Consider the following 19,123-nt stretch of genomic DNA (forward strand, 5'->3'; position numbering starts at 1 on the left):
CCAAAGCAATATGCAGCACTGGGGCCACTCACAAATTCAAGTGTGAACTTCAAAATCAGATATAGAAATTTCTTGCTAGTAAAATAGTACTTTTGTAACACTACCCTTATAAACTCAGAGCAGAATGCACCAAGCAAAAAAAAACCTGAAGAAAAAAAATCCCCAAATTGCATATCCTCCCCCCAAATATTTAATGTTTCAGAGCTACACTATTACACCATAAATACTGTGATTAACATTTAAACCTTTCAGCCAGCATTACCAACGATTCAGAGCTAAGCTGGCTCTGTAATATGTAAAAGACATCAGCATCAGATTTCTTGATTTGGAATTATTTTTAACCACAACAATTACTACTATCTTAACAGTGTTAAGAACAAATAAAAAACAAACCAAGTAAAGAAAATGAAAGCACAAGATTTAACACATGGAAGGATGAAAGTAACAATAAATTTTTAAATCCTATGCGGTACAGTGAAGAAGATTAGACATAGTACAGGTACACAGCCAACGTATAATCAGTTAGAGCATTCTCACAGCAATGTCCAATCTGGATGCTCCGCACATTTTTAATGTTTTGACTGCATAAGCAAGCTTTTATATCTAAAAAAAGAACATCACTTAAGGACCAGTAAGCCTGTATGTCGGGCTTGCTATTAATATACTTGTGATACACCCATGAGAAAGAAATTATTAACAGAAAGTTTAATTTCAGTGATATTTTCATTAATAACAAATAGGTAGTCCTTTCCAGCTAGTCTTCCCTCACTGGCATTAATTTCATTTTTAGAATTCTTTGTCACTTAAGACTTCTAATGAGAAGTAAAACCATTTTATGAATAACAGGATAAATTTAAGGAGTATTAATATTTATTTAATTTAAATTTATAGATAAAGAAGTAATTACCTGCTTGTATTCACCAACGCAGTTCTGACAGCAGAATCTTTTCTGCTGACCATCAATAGTAAGAATATTGTTTCCAGCTCCTTTACTGGGCAAATACTCCCCACAATGCTCACAGCAATTCATTATTAATCCATTTGCCATCCTGTATCTATTGAAGCAATGGTCACTGCACAGCTTATGAGTCATATTTTTAAAGCTAACTTCATGACGAATCTAAAAAAAAAAAATAAAAAAAATAAAGTATTCTATCACCACACAAGCACAAAGTTGCCTGAAACTACCAGACAAGCCAGTAGTCATACATTTAAGTACAGTAACTAAAACCAGATTATACTAGCTCACTATTTAAGAACAGAGATGCTTGAAATGACCACGAAGTTGGTGTTTCTGTTGTCTCCAAAGTTCTAGAAAAAAAAACCTTGGACCCATTTGCTCTTGTAGCCTAGAAGCAAAGATCACAGGGAAGGATGTAATAGTTGCATATTAGAGCAGAAGGTCAATTTATGCGATTTGATAAAATACTCAATTTGCAGGCTAACAACATGGCATATAAAGACTGGCCAGACACATATGCTGTGTAAATTAGTAGCCTGGACTATGCTGGGCCCGGAAACGGCATCAAGAGTAAATTAATACATTCATGAGAATTTAGAATTACGTATATTCTACGTATCTCTAAAACCATTTGCATAATCTTTCAAAACTTACAGTAAAAAAGTAAATAATACAGTAAATCCTGAGTTTTTTCAATAGCAATTCTTCTATATGAGAAATCTGGGTTATAATTACAAGATTGTACATCTAATATCATTATTGTCAGTAGCAACAAAATATCAGCAAAATGCACTTCAAGTTTCTGAAACAAAAACCAAGTATTAACCTCTTTGAATTCTTTCTTCCTTCAGTTGCTCTTAATGAATATTAAGCCTGCATATCTTAATATCTCACTGCATATGAAAATACTGAATCAGATTTTAAATTTCCTTATTTTCAGTCCTCTTATTTCAGAATAGAAGTTATTAATACTGTCATTATTGAGAAAAATAAAACAAAAAACAGTCAATCAGACCTCAGTTAGTTTACCACAGATAGTGCATCTTGATTTATTCAAAACTCCTTTTGAGGGATTCTGTTTATCTTCATAGAAGGATAAACATGATGTACTGCAAAACTCCTGGAAAGACTCACTTGAATCAACTTGAGCAACAATGGTACCTTTCATTGTTGTTATATCTCTGAAAGACAAAAAAAAGAAAAACCAAAAACCCACTCTAGCGTGCTCATGTATAAATACATATATATATTTAAACAAGAAGACGTAAGATTCATTCTTCCTTTTAATACCTACATTTCAAACCTGTTTTGTGGGTGTACAGTTGTTAGTCACACATCAAAACTAAGTTTAGTAATATTTTTACAACTACTATAAGTACTGCAAGTACTATGTCTTTCCTGTGTAAAAACTTTTTTTTTCTTTTTGGATTGGGGTTATTTTTTTCCTATTACGTTATTCTAGAACTAAGTGACATTAATGCACCATTAGGTATCAGTTGTGGCAAACAATCTTATACAAAAAACACAGCAAATTTGAACTAGCCCTTTTGCAACTTTACACAAAAGCCATATTTAAGTTTTATACAAAAAAAATCAGATTTTTAGTAAAAGGTTAGAAATGGTCTTTTATTTGTACAAAAGTCCACCATTCCCAGTATTAATCTCAGGAGAAGACGAGAGGAAGAGAGAAGGTACAACCAAACAACCAAAAAGCTTAAAACTCTACAACAAACTTGCCTAGAAGTTTATTATTTAAAATTACTTCAAAGTTTGAAAGCACCCGAACAGTTCATGCAGTTGCCTATGAAACTGCACCAATTTAACACCAAACCAGACAAGCAACCATCAATAAAATTAATCTGAAATAGAACAAACCTTCTTCTAACCAAACTGACTTACACCGTTTGTCACTGAAATTAATTCTAGACTTCCTTGATCTTCAATTGTATGCTGCACACACTGCAAACTCAGCAAAGTCGCTAACACCATGCTTGTCAGTACACCTTTGTAGTGAGTTCTCCCAAATTTCTAAGGTAGTTTCTCTCTCTTAATCCCAAACTATCACATACCATAAATTAGAAGCAGTATGGGACAGAAGTAAAAGTCTCCCCCCCACTTTGCCTTCTGAGAAAAAAAACCCCTATTACTGACATATAAGAAATGCTATTGGGCAGAATAAATAAAAAATTGACTAGGCACATCTGGATCTCTATTTATATCACCATGGATCACCAGCTGGAAAAGACATGCCCCAGACACTCATACCTAGGACCCCTAAAAATAGGATGAGTGGAAAACATTGGAAAAATGCTGTATGCTTCCCTAGACAGACTCCCTTGAAAATAAAATTCTACTTAACACTTGCATGCCTGCCTTCTTCCAAAGGAAAGTCAGCAGATTTTGGCTTGCCCTTCGGCAAGCTAGTAAGGATTTGTGTTGGGGAGTGTTATTGCTTCTATTCTGCAAAAGCCAGAGCTCCTGCCCTGAGGACCTTACAGTTTCTGACTAGATTCCAGGAGGACTTACAAACACTATTAACTTGTATCAAAACACATATTAACTTGTATCAAAGGAGACAAGTATGAAGTCAAAAAGAGTAACACAAGTCAATAAAAACTATAAATACTAAGGAGAATGCCAGGTATTTCCTATACTTTCCTTCTTATAATAATTCCTACACTATTTATGTAGTTACAAAGGTTCAGGAGAGTGCTAGAAAAGTGGTTTACAATAAAATATGTTAAGAATTCTGACTTTTCAGATGGGTTTATACAATTTTTTTCAAAAGTTATTGTAGGCTTCACTTCTTCCACTTAAAGTGATCTACATATTTAAAGATAAAACTGAGCATACCTCTGAAAGTCTGACCTATGATATATCAACTATTATCATCTATCCAACCTACACTCAAGGTCTCCTGGATTTGCTAGAGTTCCCTTATCCTTTCAGTGAACTGCAATGTGACAATATTATGTCTGCTTTAGTATGAAAAAAACCACAGAAACAATTACGGAGCAAATACCTGGTTTCCTGTCACCAGGTGGAAAAAATTTGGCAATAAAGAAAAAAATGCCTGGATAAGATTGGGCTTCACAATGAAGCCATGCTACAGAGGAACAATTTCACACATATACTGCCTCCTATTTAACTGTGATTAACAACTGCATACTAGTAGAAGAACAAAGACCAACAGCACCTCAAAAATTGTCAAAGGTGACTTCACAGAGGTTCTCTAGAAATCAAATACACTAAACAAAGCTTATTTTAAGTAACCCCAAAATCTAGAAATAAGGTATTTTCCTCATCATTAAAAAATAAAGCCCTTTCATTTAGGGCAGTTTTGTATGTAGCCTCTTACAATACACAGGTAGGTATCTCCGAAGTTGCAAGAGAGCACAGATTTAGCCATGAATTTTCAACATCTAAGTCAGAAATAAAAACATTAGTATCATCTTCATCTCTATATATAATACAGCTAGCTGAATATGGTAGTCACCAGATTAACTGTAAAAAAAACCCAAAAACAAAATAGGGTATGAACATGTACAAGCCAACAGAAAGAGTAGAAAGTGCTTTTAACTAGCTTTGTATAAGTGAAGGTTGAGAGAATTTGAGCTTTTACATGTATTTAAAAAAGCTGAAGTATGTTAAATCTGCTAGGTATTCAGTGTACCAAGGTATGAATACACAGGATATCAATACTTTCTATAGTTTATTTTTACAGAGTCTCAAGAAAAAACAACAACACCCCCCTCTCAGATCAGTAGCTTACATCTGATTACAAGCCATTAATCCATCACACCACGTACTGAAGCAAATGTTTTTCACTAGTTTAAATCTGCGATTGAGCAAAGACCACCCTCTCCAAAACATACATTAACGAAGGCAGTCTTTACTGCAAGCCTTCTTTAGTTCAGCAAGAATTCCATCATTTAACCAGTATCACTGCAGGGTGTACTGGATTGAGGCTTTACTGAAAAAATATGAAAAAGTGCAAGTATCTCAGCAACCAGTACACTGAAAGAAAAAGATAGTACAGCTATTTTGTACACCTTACTCTATAAAAGTACAATTATGGAAGACTTCTCTTCAGCAATTTTAAGTTTGGGAAATAATGAAAAATAACAAGTCAAACCTAACCAATAATTTAGAATAAGCCACTTTTAGGTATGCTTGTCACTCCCTCTGTACTGCCCACTTAAGGTATCTTCAGCTTCAAAAGTTGCCATAGTTGCCCCAAACTATGGGGAAAGTCTAAGGCTTCTCCTCTCCCCACACTGCCAACAATGGAAGAGCTCCCAAATTTCTTCCACCTTCTTCCAAGTATCAGTTTCTCCTTTTAAAGCCTCTTGATTTTCTATCTTCAACTATCAAAATGAATGCTTTCTATACAACACAAGGTCCACTTCTTTTCATAAAGGATTTTATATCTAAAGATATTTATATCTTGTCACAGGATGTATTATAACTTGGACACCTTGTCTTTTAAAAAACAAAAAAAATCAGTAGTTTTTAGTGTATTGGCTTTCATAGAAACAAACTGCCATACTCCAAATTCAAAAGCTGGTAGACTTCTGTTATAGCAGAGTGAATTCAACATTTCCAAACAATATCGAAGTGACACTTATATAAAATACTTGTATAGTCAGATTTTATATAATTAATGGCGTAATTCTCATACATGCATGAGAATCTCAAGTATTACTGGATTTAGCTACTAGTATGAAACAAAATTTTAAAATCCCTTACTTTCTGCACATAACACAAAGTTTCTTTGGAGTAGGTTTGTGTGAGAATGATGAGAGGCAGGTAGTAGAACAAAAAAGGTGAGCTGATCCTTTTCGCTGATATGCAGTCTGTCCCTTTTGTAAAGGCTTTTTGCAGTTTGCACATGTGACTTTAACCTGTTTAGAAGGCTGCTGTTGGGCAGAAGGCTGGAAAATCTGTTTAGGAAGTGATGCTACAGGTGACAAGGAATCCACACCTGGTTGCTTCTGATTCCTAGGGAAGGAAGCTGATTGGGATATCCAAGAATCTTCAAGACAAAAACAAACATACATATATAAAATTAAGTGAGCAGACATGTACATATATAGAGAGTAATATTCACAGATAAAGGATAATAAAACCATTTTTCTCTTGGAACTGAAAATTAACAGAAGAAAGACGATATTTTAGAAATTCATGTTTAAAGTAAAATGCTGTTTGATGGTACCACTCTTCATTGTTATAAAGCTTCAGAACATGAACAAATTTCAAGATGGTCCTATCCTAAATCTAGTGACAAGTTTTGCAGACTTCAATTCACTTGCACTGGGTTTGCAAACTAGCAATTTTATCTTCAAACAAAACTGCAATTTAAGGAAACAAACAAACAAACCAACAGATAACATGGAATTTCTAAACTAAGGTTTGAGATACGAACTCTGCAAATTTGTAAGACAATGATATCTTATATTTGTATTAGTTATTTGTTTTAAAGCTGTAACAAGCATCATGTGTCTAGCCTCAGTGATAAACCCTAGAATTGGGGCTCCCCATACTAGCTTCCTAGTCCAGCTTGCAGCCAGAGAACTATACTGCAATTAGAGCGAAGCACAGTGGCTCCACATCTGGGATCTGCATTTATGTCATTGATTCCTATAAGAGTTCCTGTTTTTCTCAATAACCTTTTCAATGCAATGAATACCACTTAATGTGCAAACTGGCAAAATCATGAGAGTTCCAAGTCTTCCTCCATCAGTAGAAATTAATGAACCTAGAAAATAATATTTCATTAAGTTCTGGCAACACACAGATCTATGTCCCTATGTTCCAGACCACTAGTCTTCCATCTGTATTTTTGGACAATAGACTATTATGAAACGAAGTCATCTTTGTCCAATCTTTTGTAGCATAACATGCTACAGAGTAACTTACAAAACAAGAACTTAAGTAAAACTTTCTCCAACAGAAATACATCTAGAAAAATCACATGCTTCTGTCAAATTACATGCTCTGTATCTTGGTTTGGAGCAGAATATGCAATTCTGGGGAAAAAAATCCCCCAATAAAATTTAATTTCTAGGCTCTTCTCTGGAATTTAAGCTTTCATTTTAAATAATTATAATGAATAATAAGGAACACTGAGCTTCTGACGAACGTCAAGAATGATACATTACATAAACATGAATTAAAACCTGAATAAGAACGTCTTTCCATTATAAAAGACATTTACACACATTTTCAATAGTATTTGGGATAGCTGACACATACTATCACAGCACTTGGGACTTACCTTTCAAACTTTTTATTCCCAGCATCTAGAACAGCACTTCACTGTTACTTACTGAATAGCAAACACCTGCATAAATATTATTGTACTGGGTAGTACTTGTACTACTACTTTTTAGTAAACAGTAAACACAGCATTTACTGTAACTAAATAAAAATACTAAAACCTTCAAGGTCTTACTGCAGTAACTCAGTGTATTCCTGGAGTGTTATTACAAATGTAAGAAAGATGATTTTAAATTCTATAACTTCACATAACAAAAACCTTAAGCTATAGATGTCAGCAGCTGCCCATACCTTATTCTTAAGGAACATTATCTTGGTCCATAATCATTCATTATATAGAAGGCACCCTTTCCTCATACTATTTTCTAAAGTCTTCTCTTTCCCCAAGAGGGTTTTATTAACATCTTATTCTGCTGCATAGTTTTAAAATTAATTTTAGGGATAAAGTTCCAAGAACCTTGTTACAGCAACAAGCAACATACATTCCTTAGCAAGTGGAAGATAATTTTCCAGTGTGACTTTTTAGCTGTCAAGGATGTCCTATTTCTCAGACATGCAAGACAAGTCAGAAATTTACCCATTGTAATGCTTGAGGATAAATAGAAGAGCTAGAACAAAGAAGTGAGGGGGAAAAGGTAATGGAAGCAGAACAGAACACATTCCTCTTTAAACCATTAAAGAAGTTTACCTTTGAAGGAATGAGTGTCCATACTGACAAACTAAGATATGTCACCACAGTGCTTAAAGTTAAAATTCACCGGAGCGCCCTCTTCAAACTTTTCTATACTATTATGTCTACTACCTCAGATGATTTATATCCTGGTAGCATCTTAACACCTCAAAATATTTTGAGGTTCTTCTCTTTTCTCAAAGGTTTCAAGTGGGAGCACAGTGTTAACTCTTACCAGAAATATGTAGCCTGTGCACTAGGTTACATGTGATTGTAATCCCAGTAGTGCTCAACTGCCACTCATGAAAACTTGAGTTTGCTAGGCTCATTTGGTTTGAAACTTTTACTCATGACTTCCTAGTACCTCATTAAGACTATTTCAGTATTTCTTTAGTATCTTAAGCCTTCAGACAGCATCCCTTAATTGACATTCGTTGCATTTCTCCTTCCACAAATATACCACAAGAACATTTAACAATCTTCTTGCCTTTTTTTTTGCTTTTACTTCTTCTGTAACACACCTTCATAGACCTTATTTTTTATATTGTGACTTTTCTTCCCATCTCATTTTTTAACCATGTTACCTCCTCCGCTTTACACCCTCTACAAAGGATCTGTAAAATCTGTTTTTCATGTACTTGAACTGAGGTGGTGTATCACACTTCCTTAGTTGATTCCTGATGAGTTTCCATGCCTCACTGCCCTTGTATCTTCATCCTTCAGGTTCCTATCTGCAATTCTTTAACGGCCAAGTTTACAAGACTCTACAGTTTCATGTTCAATTTCTTCTTACTAGAATAGCTATTCAGGGTGTTCCCATTCTTTCTCACTCATTCCTGCTCTAAACTGCTATAAAATTATTCCTTACTCTCATTTGCACCAATACATTCATGTGTGAAGCCATCTTGCAAAAATGGCTCGATGAAATTATGGCTTTTTTTAAAAGCTGGAAAAAACTGTATCAGCCAAACTTGGGGCAGAGGTAGGGAGGAAGACAGTAGTAAAATTTGCAAAGGTATGCAGCTCTTGAAACATATTCAGCTACATCTGCATTCGTGATCTGGTTCACATTAGGGCAATTCTGAACTGCGTCCTCAATTTACCACATGTTGGTTCTGTTTTTGGAGCAGTTTAAATGCACAAAACCTAGATTCTATTCAGAGAAACAAAACCTAAGTTCCAGTCCAAGAGTACTTGAAACTCATGTACATGGACTTCTGTTCATCTACCTGGACTTCTCCAAGACCTTTGATACGGTCCCCCCCCAAATTCTTGCTGCTAAATTGGAGACATATGGATTTGACGGATAAGGAATTGGCTGGATGGTTGCGTCTAAAGAATTACAGTTAATGGCTCAATGTCCAAGTGGAAACCAGTAACAAGCTGTGTCCCTCAAGGGTCCATACTGGGACTGATACTATACAATATTTTCATCAACAACATAGTGGGATTAAGTGCACCCTCAGCAAGTTTACAGATACCACCAAGCTGAGTGGTGCACTTGATAAGCTAGAAGGAAGAGATGCCATCCAGAGGGACTGTGACTGGCTTGAGGAATGGGCCCACGTGAACCTCATGAAGCTCAACAAGGCCAAGTGCAAGGTCTTTCACCTGGGTCAGGGCAATCCTCAATATCAATATAAACTGGGGTATGAATGGATGGAGAGCAGCCCTGTAGAGAAGGACTTAGGGATACTGGTAGATGAAAAATGGGACATGAGCCAGCAATGTGTGCTTGCAGCACAGGAAGCCAAGTATATCCTCAGCTGCATTAAAAGAAGCGTGGCCAGCAGGTTGAGGGAGGTGATTCTGCCCCTCTACTCTGTGCTGGTGAGACCCCACCTGCAGTACTGCATCCAGCTCTGGGGTCCTCAGTACAAGACAGACATGGGCCTGTTAGAGCAGGTCCAGAGGAGGGCCACAAAAAATGACAGAAAGCTGGAACACCTCTCCTGTGAAGGAAGGCAAAGAGAGTTAGGGTTGTTCAGCCTGGAGAGGAAAAGGCTCCGGGGAGACCTTATTGCAGCCTTTTAATATATAAAGGGGACTTATAAGAAATACAGAGAGAGACATTACACCAAGACCTGTAATGACAAGGCAAGGGGCAAGAGTTTTAAATTGAAAGAGGTAGATTTAGATTGGACATGAGGAATGAGGTTTTTATGACGAAAGTGGCAAAGACACTAGTACAGGTTGCCGAGAGAAGCTGTGGATGCCCCATCCCTGAAAAGATGCAAGGTCAGGTTGGACGTAGCTTTGAGCAACCCGATCCAGTGGAAGATGTCCCTGCCCGCAGCAGGGGATCACCCAGTTGGACTAGGTGATCTTTAAAGGTCCCTTCCAACCCAAACCATTCTATGAAATGTACTCTAATGCTTACTGGGGACATTAGGTTCTGAATTAATGTGCTGGACAGAAGCTTCTCTGTTATGCACCTACTACTTCCCATACAGTGGAGGCACTTAGCTGAGGGGAGTAGACTAACACTGATCCAGAAGAAATCTTCCAAACTGCATACAGAATCATAGAGTCATTTAGGTTGGAAAAGACCTTTAAGATCATTGAGTCCAACCATTAACCTAACACTGCCAAGTCCACCACTAAACCATGTCCCCAAGCACCACATCTACATGTCTTTTAAATACCTCCAGGGATGGTGACTCAACCACTTCCCTGGGCAGCCTGTTCAAATGCGTGACAACCCTTTTGGTGAAGAAGTTTTTCCTAATATCCAATCTAAACCTCCCCTGGCACAAATTGTGGCCATTTCCTCTCGTCCCATCACTTTCTACTTGGGAGAAGAGACCAACTCCCACCTCACTACAACTTCCTTTCAGGTAGTAGAGAATGGTGAGGTCTCTCCTGAGCCTACCTTTCTCCAAACTAAACAACCCCAGTTCCCTCAGCCGCTCCTCCTAACACTTGTGCTCTAGACCCTTCACCAGCTTCACTGCTCTTCTTTGGCCACGCTCCAGCACCTCCATGTCTTTCTTGTAGTGAGGGGCCCAAAACTGAACACAATTGTGCTGGTTTTGGCTAGGATAGAGTTAATTTTCTTCATAGTAGCTAGTATGGGGCTATGTCTTGGATTTGTGCTGGAAACAGTGCTGATAACACAGGGATGTTTTCGTTCCTGCTGAGCAGTGCTCACATAGAGCCAAGGACTTTGCTGCTTCTCACTCCACCCCACCAGCGAGCAGGGGGGGGCGCATTCGGAGTGGTATCGTTTGTCTTCCCAAGTCACCATTACACATGATGGAGCCCTGCTTTCCTGGAGATGGCTGAACACCTGCCTGCCCATGGGAAGTGGTGAAGGAATTCTTTGTTTTGCTTTGCTTGCACGCACAGCTTTTGCTTTACCTGTTAAACTGTCTTTATCTCAGCCCACGAGTTTTCTCACTTTTACCCTTCCGATTCTCTCTCCCATCCCACTGTGAGAGAGGTGAGTGAGTGGCTGTGTGGGGCTTAGTTGCCAGATGGGGTTAAACCACAATGACAGTATTTGAAGTGCAGCCTCACCAGTGCCGAGTACAGGGAAACAATCACTTCCCTAGTCCTGCTGTCCACGCTATTTCTGATACAAATACATATCGTGTATTTGCCAGACCCTCATTATTAACAATTTTGATCTACTATTTTTCTAACATCTAGATGTCACATGCCCCAATTCCTTTGTCACTAGGGAAAACAAAGTAGTATCAGGAAACAATACATGTTTGCACCTTCAAGGCTTTAAATCCTCTATATATGAAGTAAACATTAATAATAGGTCTTGTTCAGGATGCAAGCTAGAATGTCTTTAGGTAATAGACTAGTTCTGAGATTTGCAAAACTGCTCTGTAAATTGATGTATTAAGTCCTTCCACAAAGTTTTGACATTCAACAAATGCTAACTAGCAAATCCTTAAAGAAAGTTGTGGTATCTGAAAAAAAAGTTTTCCATCCAACTTCTTACATCCTATTTCTGAACTACAAGTAGTGTTTTTCAATCAATGATCTTCAAATTATGTAACTCAAAGCATTTTTATCATCAGTAGGCTTAAATTAACTAAGTAGGAGTCTCCACATCCATTGGAAATATTTTAGAAATCTGGAAATCAGAACAAAGGGAACACCACTGATCCAGAAAAGATGAATCTATCCTTAGCAATCTTAGACTGGAGTTGTGCAAAATACATTAGACACATTTAAGATCAAACGCTTCCTGTCACATTTTCAAAGTTTCTAATAGGCAGGGTTAACTTCTACTGACAAGATTTTCTATAAAAAAAGGAGGCAGCTTCCAGTGAAAAAGAACAAAATCGAAACTTACATCTTGAAAACCTTTCCTTTACATCTTTGTAAGTACAAAAACCTGTAAGTGATCTGCACCTACCGTGTTTCAGGCTTTTTCTTGTGTTAAAGCCATTTCTGTTATAGCCATCTTCCCTCTTTCCTCCTCTTGTTTCTTCTTCTCATGTTGTCATTTTTCTAAATTGTCTTGTCTGGTATTTTTCTCCTTCCCTTTTACCTGTGGCAGCCCTTACTGCTTCCTTTTGAACTTACTGGTTTTTCACATACAAAGACCACAAAATCCTATATACGTACACCTGGAAATACATCTCTCATATCCACTTGTAAATTTATTTTTTCCTCCCTTCTGAGCGAGTCTTTTTCACCAAGTCCTTAAAAGGACTCCCAGCCACTACTCTTGTCTCTCTGAACTCAACCTATTTCAATACTGCTATAGTCCCAGCCTATCAGACTTCCTACCAGCAAAATTCTGGTGTGTCTCTGTTAATCACACCAAGAATAAAAGTTCAGTAGTTTCAGGGAAAGCACACGCCCATTTTCTTAAGATGTGCTTTCCCCAAGAAAAACAAAGGCACTACTTCAAGGTAACAAATGCTTTAAGTTCTCATCCACAACTACTTGACCATCTGTGATAACACAATCATCATACCCCATGTCTAAGGGATCAACTAGTGGGAACGTTGGTTTTACAAGATTAGGAACTGAATTTCTAAATTATACAGTGGACATCCAGACTATGAAAACTTCCCAGCTTTCAACTTCAGAAGTCAAATTTTGACATCGGTTCAAGATTAACACAAAAAACCCACAACCTAACATCCAACTTAAAAAAACCCTTAGCTTCATACTGCAATTTCTGTAATACAATACAAAAGGTATCAATACTTGAGCAAAAATATGTTCGGTAATACATGACCCAATTAAAGAACTATGCTATTTAAATATTCATTGAAAAACAGGTTAAAAAAATCCAGGTGTTTCAATCAGCATATGAGCAAGTTAAGAAATCATGCATTAACAAGGGTCTACTGCACCTAGATTGTAACTGGTTTAAATTTTCCTTTTAAAATGACCCTAACTAGTCTGAAGTTAAACCTGTAGCAAAATTTGGCTTTTTCCCCCACTTCTACCCTAACAGGACAGCAAGAGTACCAGTATATGTTGGAACTTGGAAGGTTTTAAATTGCTTATGTGAAAGCTTAAATTCTGTAGAATAGCAATTCCAGAAGACCATTCATGGCTGCTCCATTTGGCTTTTAGCGATACCTGTTTAACTTGCCAAATCCGGAGACAATATACTGCTATTTACACAGAGGTATAGAGCAAAACCAGCTAATTCAAGCTAATTAATATTATATGCTACAAATACATATTATCACAGGTGACTAAATAGCAATTATAAAGTGTGCATCACTTACTGCAGGAATATATGAGTCCACAAGTAACTTGGACCCCATTTTGTTAAGCACTGTAAATACTCAGAATTGCTCAGTATGCAATGAATTATGACTGCTAGCTACTTACAACTTATGATCGGACTTTCAAATTCAGGTTTTTTGCATATCAAATCGTATTCAGATGGCAAGATGACAGATCAGTAAAATAATACTTAAATAACTTTGATGCATTATACTAGTCATAGAACTCCATAAAAAGGTACAAAAGTTACATAGATACAATAACCTTTGTGTCAATTATAGGGGTTCAGTCATAAAGAAAGCCTTACTTGTGTCTCAAAACATCTGAAGGTATCACCAATTGCTAAACTGGGATAATTTACCTACCTAACACACTACGTCACCGAGCATATTTTATGCCCAAGTCACAGATAAGGTTGTGATGGGAATGAAGGGAACCAAGATCTTCCATAGGAATTAAGCTAAAAAACTAAGCAGTGCCACTGCCAAAAATATTTTCAAACACTTTATTATTTATTTTCAGCTTTTAAGGAAATATTCAGAATTGCAGCTTACCAGGATTATGATGAGTCACAGATTCTCCATTTTGAAATACATCTCCAGCCACGTTCATTCTACCAGGATTGAAAGGTCCTACACCAGTCTTGGTCTGTGAAGTCAAAGATGGGGTGTATGTTTGCATATTAACACCAAAATTACTTGACTGCAGTCCGTTAGATACATCTCCCAAGCTGGCATTCTGCAGTGATGTTACATGTGTAATCATTAAGTTCATGTCACGCCTTTCAGCATTTTCTAAATGACCATCACTCACAGAGCTCATAGCACCTGTTTCTAATGTAGTAACATTAGCAATCTGAATTTCAGAGTCTGGTTCTGTGGTTATACCACTATTACCTATTCCTGAATTTACCTTACTTCTTGAAAAACTGGAAGCTGAGAATTCCATATCGTTGGCTCTATTTTTACACTCTGGAAGTCTTCGTTCATTAAAACTGGAAGCATTCTTCTCTTGTCCTTGATTTGTTTCAATGTCTTCTTCATCATCAATAATAATAGTTTCACTTACACTCCCCTTTTGAGAATTTAAGTCTTTTGGAGGAGGAAGCATTTTGCAATCATTCCCTTGAAGTTCTTCATTTTTTGATGATGTAAATGCCATGTTCCTTTGATCTGCTATCAGTGATGCAGAATTTTGTGGAGGTTGTATAGGTTCAATAAAAACTACATCATCGTCATCTTCTATAGGCGAGTTTTGGAATTTATTAGGTCTAGAAACTAAAGAACTTGGTGGACCTCCAAATGTATTTCCTACATTTGCAAGACCTGCTGCCATGGTGGTATTCCCTAGTAGACCAGGAGTATGTTCAGACAGTTCTAATCCTCCCAGAGGACTTGTGTCCATTCCAGATCTGTTGTTTGAAGAAAAACATAAAGAAGAAAAACCACACCCAAATTCAGAGCAAGATAAAACTTTTTGACAACATTTCTTAAAAATAACTACAGAATTAATATTTCCAGCTTTTGTTTTCTTCCTGAGATCATGTAAAGAAAAAATGAAGTTTCTCTATGGTCTTCTTTGAATGCCTTAACATTCATCTACTTTCTAATCCTGTACTAGCAAAAAAACCTGCCATCACCATTTCCCACACAAAAGCTACACATCATTATGTTCAGCAATACATACATACATAGGAAATAGAATTTTTGATGGTATTTATCACATGATCCTGATTTCTCAGTCCCTTTCCCACCCACATATACAGACAATGATCCCGTAACACTGCTTTTGCTAGACTGCAAAGCAAGATCAAGAGTTAGACATGCAGAAAGAAAATCTGAATTCCTAGTAAATTTCGTTCCTATTAGAAATATTAAGACTGAAATGCATACCCAAGTGCATACCAAAAAAAAAAAAAGCAACATCACTTTGCATATTAACAACTTTGAAATTTGACTGATTTTTCCCCCAATGCCACACTGCCAAAGCTCCTTAGGTGGGCCCAATATAACTGGAATATGGAAGTAAGCAAAAGAGAGAGGGAACTGGTGCAGATGATAACAGACACATTATTGAGCAGCAGAAGGCACACAGCAACCTCTCATTTCTAGCCACTACCAGAGGCAGCCCATTTGAGGTCCAGACTTACTACCTCTTGTTCCGCTCCAGCTTTCAACAACTTCAACTCTTTTCTTTTTAACAGCAAGCAATGCTTCTTCAGGCTCCTTCCCAACAGCTACTTTGCCTGGGGGTTTCTGTTTGTTTTTAGCAATTGTTCAGTTTGGGGAATCTGTTGTTTGTAATTGTCAACTCTACCATGAATTTAAAAAAATTATAAAAGGCAACCTGGATATACAATTTCTGTACTTGTAATTCCAAACCAGTGTATCATTGGTGCTAAATGACCTACGATCTCTCTAAAAAACAGCTGTCCTATAAATCAGTAAGTTGAATTGATCTCGATATATGCAACAAAAAAAAAAATACAGACATAATTACATGACAATTTGGGTATGTCTTGGAATATACACTACTGTGTGACATCACTGAGCTTCTGTGAAAGGCTAGAAGTAGCTTTCTGTGCTTTTTTATAAATCCTTTGTAAAGGAAGGTAAATAGAGGAAGCAGAAATATCCTGCTCATCAATACTTACCCATCCAGAAATCCACTGCAATCTGTTTACCTTAATAAGTTGCTCCAACAGCTTTTATTTTCTTTCCTGTGGGGAACCTGCTCTTCCTGTATCAACTTGCTGCTCTCCAAAAAAGCAGTGTGTTCTGAAACAGGGTTCAAACAAACATTAGCTATCCAAAACAGGTTCTTCATCTCAAACCTCTTCTACCCATTACATTCATTAAACTTACTTTCTTTTAAATTTACAGTTTAAGTTCAAACCTGACTTTCAGCACTATCACCCTACAATGTTAGAGAGAGAATGTCAGTCTACACAAACATTGCCATGAGTAAAGCAGCAACAGTACTGTTTATTTGAGGTTTTCCACTCTGTCACATCACATTTCCAGAATCCTTTGTTTGATGCTTTACAGACAGATGGAAAAAATACAATGTTTGGTAAGAGACAGACAGACATAACTGCAATTAAGTAATTGAACACTAGAATTAAGAAGTCTATCTGTAATAGAATATTAAGGAAATAAATGGTTCACAAACTGAGCTATTGAGAAAAAAAACCTTCACAGTTACATTGCTTTGCATCATGTCAACCTCCTTGATGCTTGTAGCAGAATATACTATGCTAAAATTAAGATAGAGCAAAAGGAGAATTACATTACATACATTATAAATCAGGCTTACAATGCAATATAAACCTTGCAATGCTAATAATTTTCAAATTGTATATATGCACTGCAGCGATACTTAGCACAGGTTCAGGCATCCATAGCTTATACCAACACATGTGATCCCTCACAAGAGACTGAAAATGTTCAAAGTTCAAGCCTATATTTATTCTTCAGGTTTTATTAACAGTCATTAGGTTTCCCAGACTTGGCAGCATTTTTAAAATAGAGAGTATCAACTTATGTAGTTATCTACTATTTGAGGACAGCCTTAAAATCCCCAGACAGGAAAGATGCCCAGAGGAATAAAGCTCAAATATTCTTCTAAGCATTTACAACAGTACTGAAACCCTCTTGTCCATTAACTGAGCGGGAGCGGGAAAGGGGGGGGATGATGACCAAACAGCAAAGCTGTGAACCAGATTAATCCTAGAAGTGAGGCGACCACCTTTTAATTCCTTCATATGTTAGCCTTACAGCCAAATGCTATTATGTAATGGCATTTGAACTGCAATAAAGGTAATATTCAATTGGAATAAAAGAGGGTTTCTTACAAAAAAAAAAAAAAAAAAAAGAAATTATTATCAATGCAGTTGGCTTGTACCTCCCTGGAAATCAGTCAGTTACACTGAAGATTAATTTAATCCAATATTCTCTTTTACCTACCTTATTGTTCCCTCTAGGGCTGAATAATTCAGAGTTAGATTTCCCTACATCTCAGCTTTTGCTGAAAAGAATTAATTCAGTTCACTGATTCTTAAAATTTCCCAGGTTTATTCCATGTATTTTCTTTCTCTACAAGGACAAAAGCATCACAAGCACATAAAGCTTTTAATAAAGTTTTAAATATACCTGAACAGATGGGAGCAAAGAAGAAATGAGACTATGCCAAGACTATACTTCAGGCCTGACTTGAACCTTTGCTATTCCTATTTTTACAGATCTTTAGTAGAAAGACAGACTGGGGCTCTATTGCAGTACATGCACATAATATTTAGCAAAGGCAAGACCCAAAACAAATATAATTAGGCAAAAAGATATTATTTTTTTTACACAAAGGCTCTTAAAAAAGTTTTAATGACCTGTATTATTAGGTATAACATAAAAATAAGAGAAGTTTAATGTGCTTAACTGTTAGTGCATAGCCACAAGTAAAATCTGCATATGTTTCCTCACAAATACCAGCTCCTGCCTCTGCAAGACACAGCAACAAAATTACCCCCAAAATGGATTTTTTTTCCAAAAATTTGCAAAATGAGGTAGTTTATTTTCTAAAAATGCTAGTACCAAGGAGAAACACAAAAACTACATAGGCAACGTCAGTCAGTATTTCTAAATTAAAAACTACCAAAAAAAGGAATGATCTAAAGAGTGAAAAGGTTTAGAATGGGAAACTAGGAAAAACCTCATACCTCAAGTGGTAACAGTGAAGGATGCTTAACAATAGAAATACAATTGCTAGAAACCCGTAAGATTGATTAGACTGATCACTGGATGAATTGCTGAGACTTTGAAAATTAGACCAAAGTTACAGCTGGATGGAAACAGAGGCAATACCAATATACAACAGCCCTTCCTGAACCAGGCTTTGTGTGTCCCCCTTTTAAATTAGGCTACGTCACTCATCTATAAAAGTCTTCACACTGAAATAAATTACAATCCCATAGGTACATTCAAGGCTTAATTGCTGGAAGAAATAAAAGGCAAAATACAGACACTTCTCTGGAAGGATGACAAATACTACAGCTTTTAAGATAGCCAGCTAGGTAACACTCCATAGGCCAAGTCTTAACTCCATTGTTGAATGATAAAATAGCTTTAAATTTATCATGAATTGCAAAAATTGAGGTGGGGTGTGCGTCTACCTAAAAAAAAAAATAATCAACTCCACTAACAAAAGCAGAAACTGGAATTTAAAAGCCTTTTCTAAGTGCCATTAATAACACCTGCAATGAAGGTGACAGAAGAGCAGAGTCATGGTTATGTATACTTGGAGCAAAGTCACAAAAATCAAAAGGAGTCACTGAAATCCAGCCAAAACTACAGTTCCACCAACACAGGGCACTTGAAACAGACATCCAAAGTAGGACCAGCATGTGCAAGTACTTCCACATAAAGGCTAGAAGCCTAAAAATAAAAAAGGAAAACTTGAAAGACTGCTTTTGAGAGACTACATAACTGAGACATCTTCAAAAGTGAAGA

The 19,123-nt window shown here is 36.7% G+C and overlaps 1 protein-coding gene across 14 annotated transcripts in view; it reads right to left on the reverse strand.

The window, feature by feature from the left end:
* Window positions 1–19,123, reverse strand: part of ZMYM2 (zinc finger MYM-type containing 2) — a 97,677-nt gene that overhangs the window by 60,565 nt on the left and 17,989 nt on the right. For 8 of the 14 annotated variants that reach the window (XR_007508800.1, XM_049822787.1, XM_049822774.1 and 5 more), the window contains 5 exons: window positions 16,276–16,399; window positions 14,177–15,033; window positions 5,711–5,996; window positions 1,977–2,142; window positions 908–1,120 (listed from right to left, as the gene is read on the reverse strand). Coding sequence is in view for 13 of the 14 variants with exons in the window: in XM_049822787.1 (XP_049678744.1) it covers window positions 908–1,120; window positions 1,977–2,142; window positions 5,711–5,996; window positions 14,177–15,026 (1,515 nt within the window). In the remaining variant the exon portion in view is untranslated. Of the gene's footprint in view, window positions 1–907; window positions 1,121–1,976; window positions 2,143–5,710; window positions 5,997–14,176; window positions 15,037–16,275; window positions 16,400–17,587; window positions 17,717–19,123 lie in introns of all 14 variants that reach the window. The other 6 variants (XM_049822784.1, XM_049822783.1, XM_049822782.1 and 3 more) reach the window with 4 other exon arrangements.

The sequence above is a fragment of the Accipiter gentilis genome, chromosome 19, assembly GCF_929443795.1.
Source record: "Accipiter gentilis chromosome 19, bAccGen1.1, whole genome shotgun sequence".
Taxonomy (NCBI): domain Eukaryota; kingdom Metazoa; phylum Chordata; class Aves; order Accipitriformes; family Accipitridae; genus Astur; species Astur gentilis.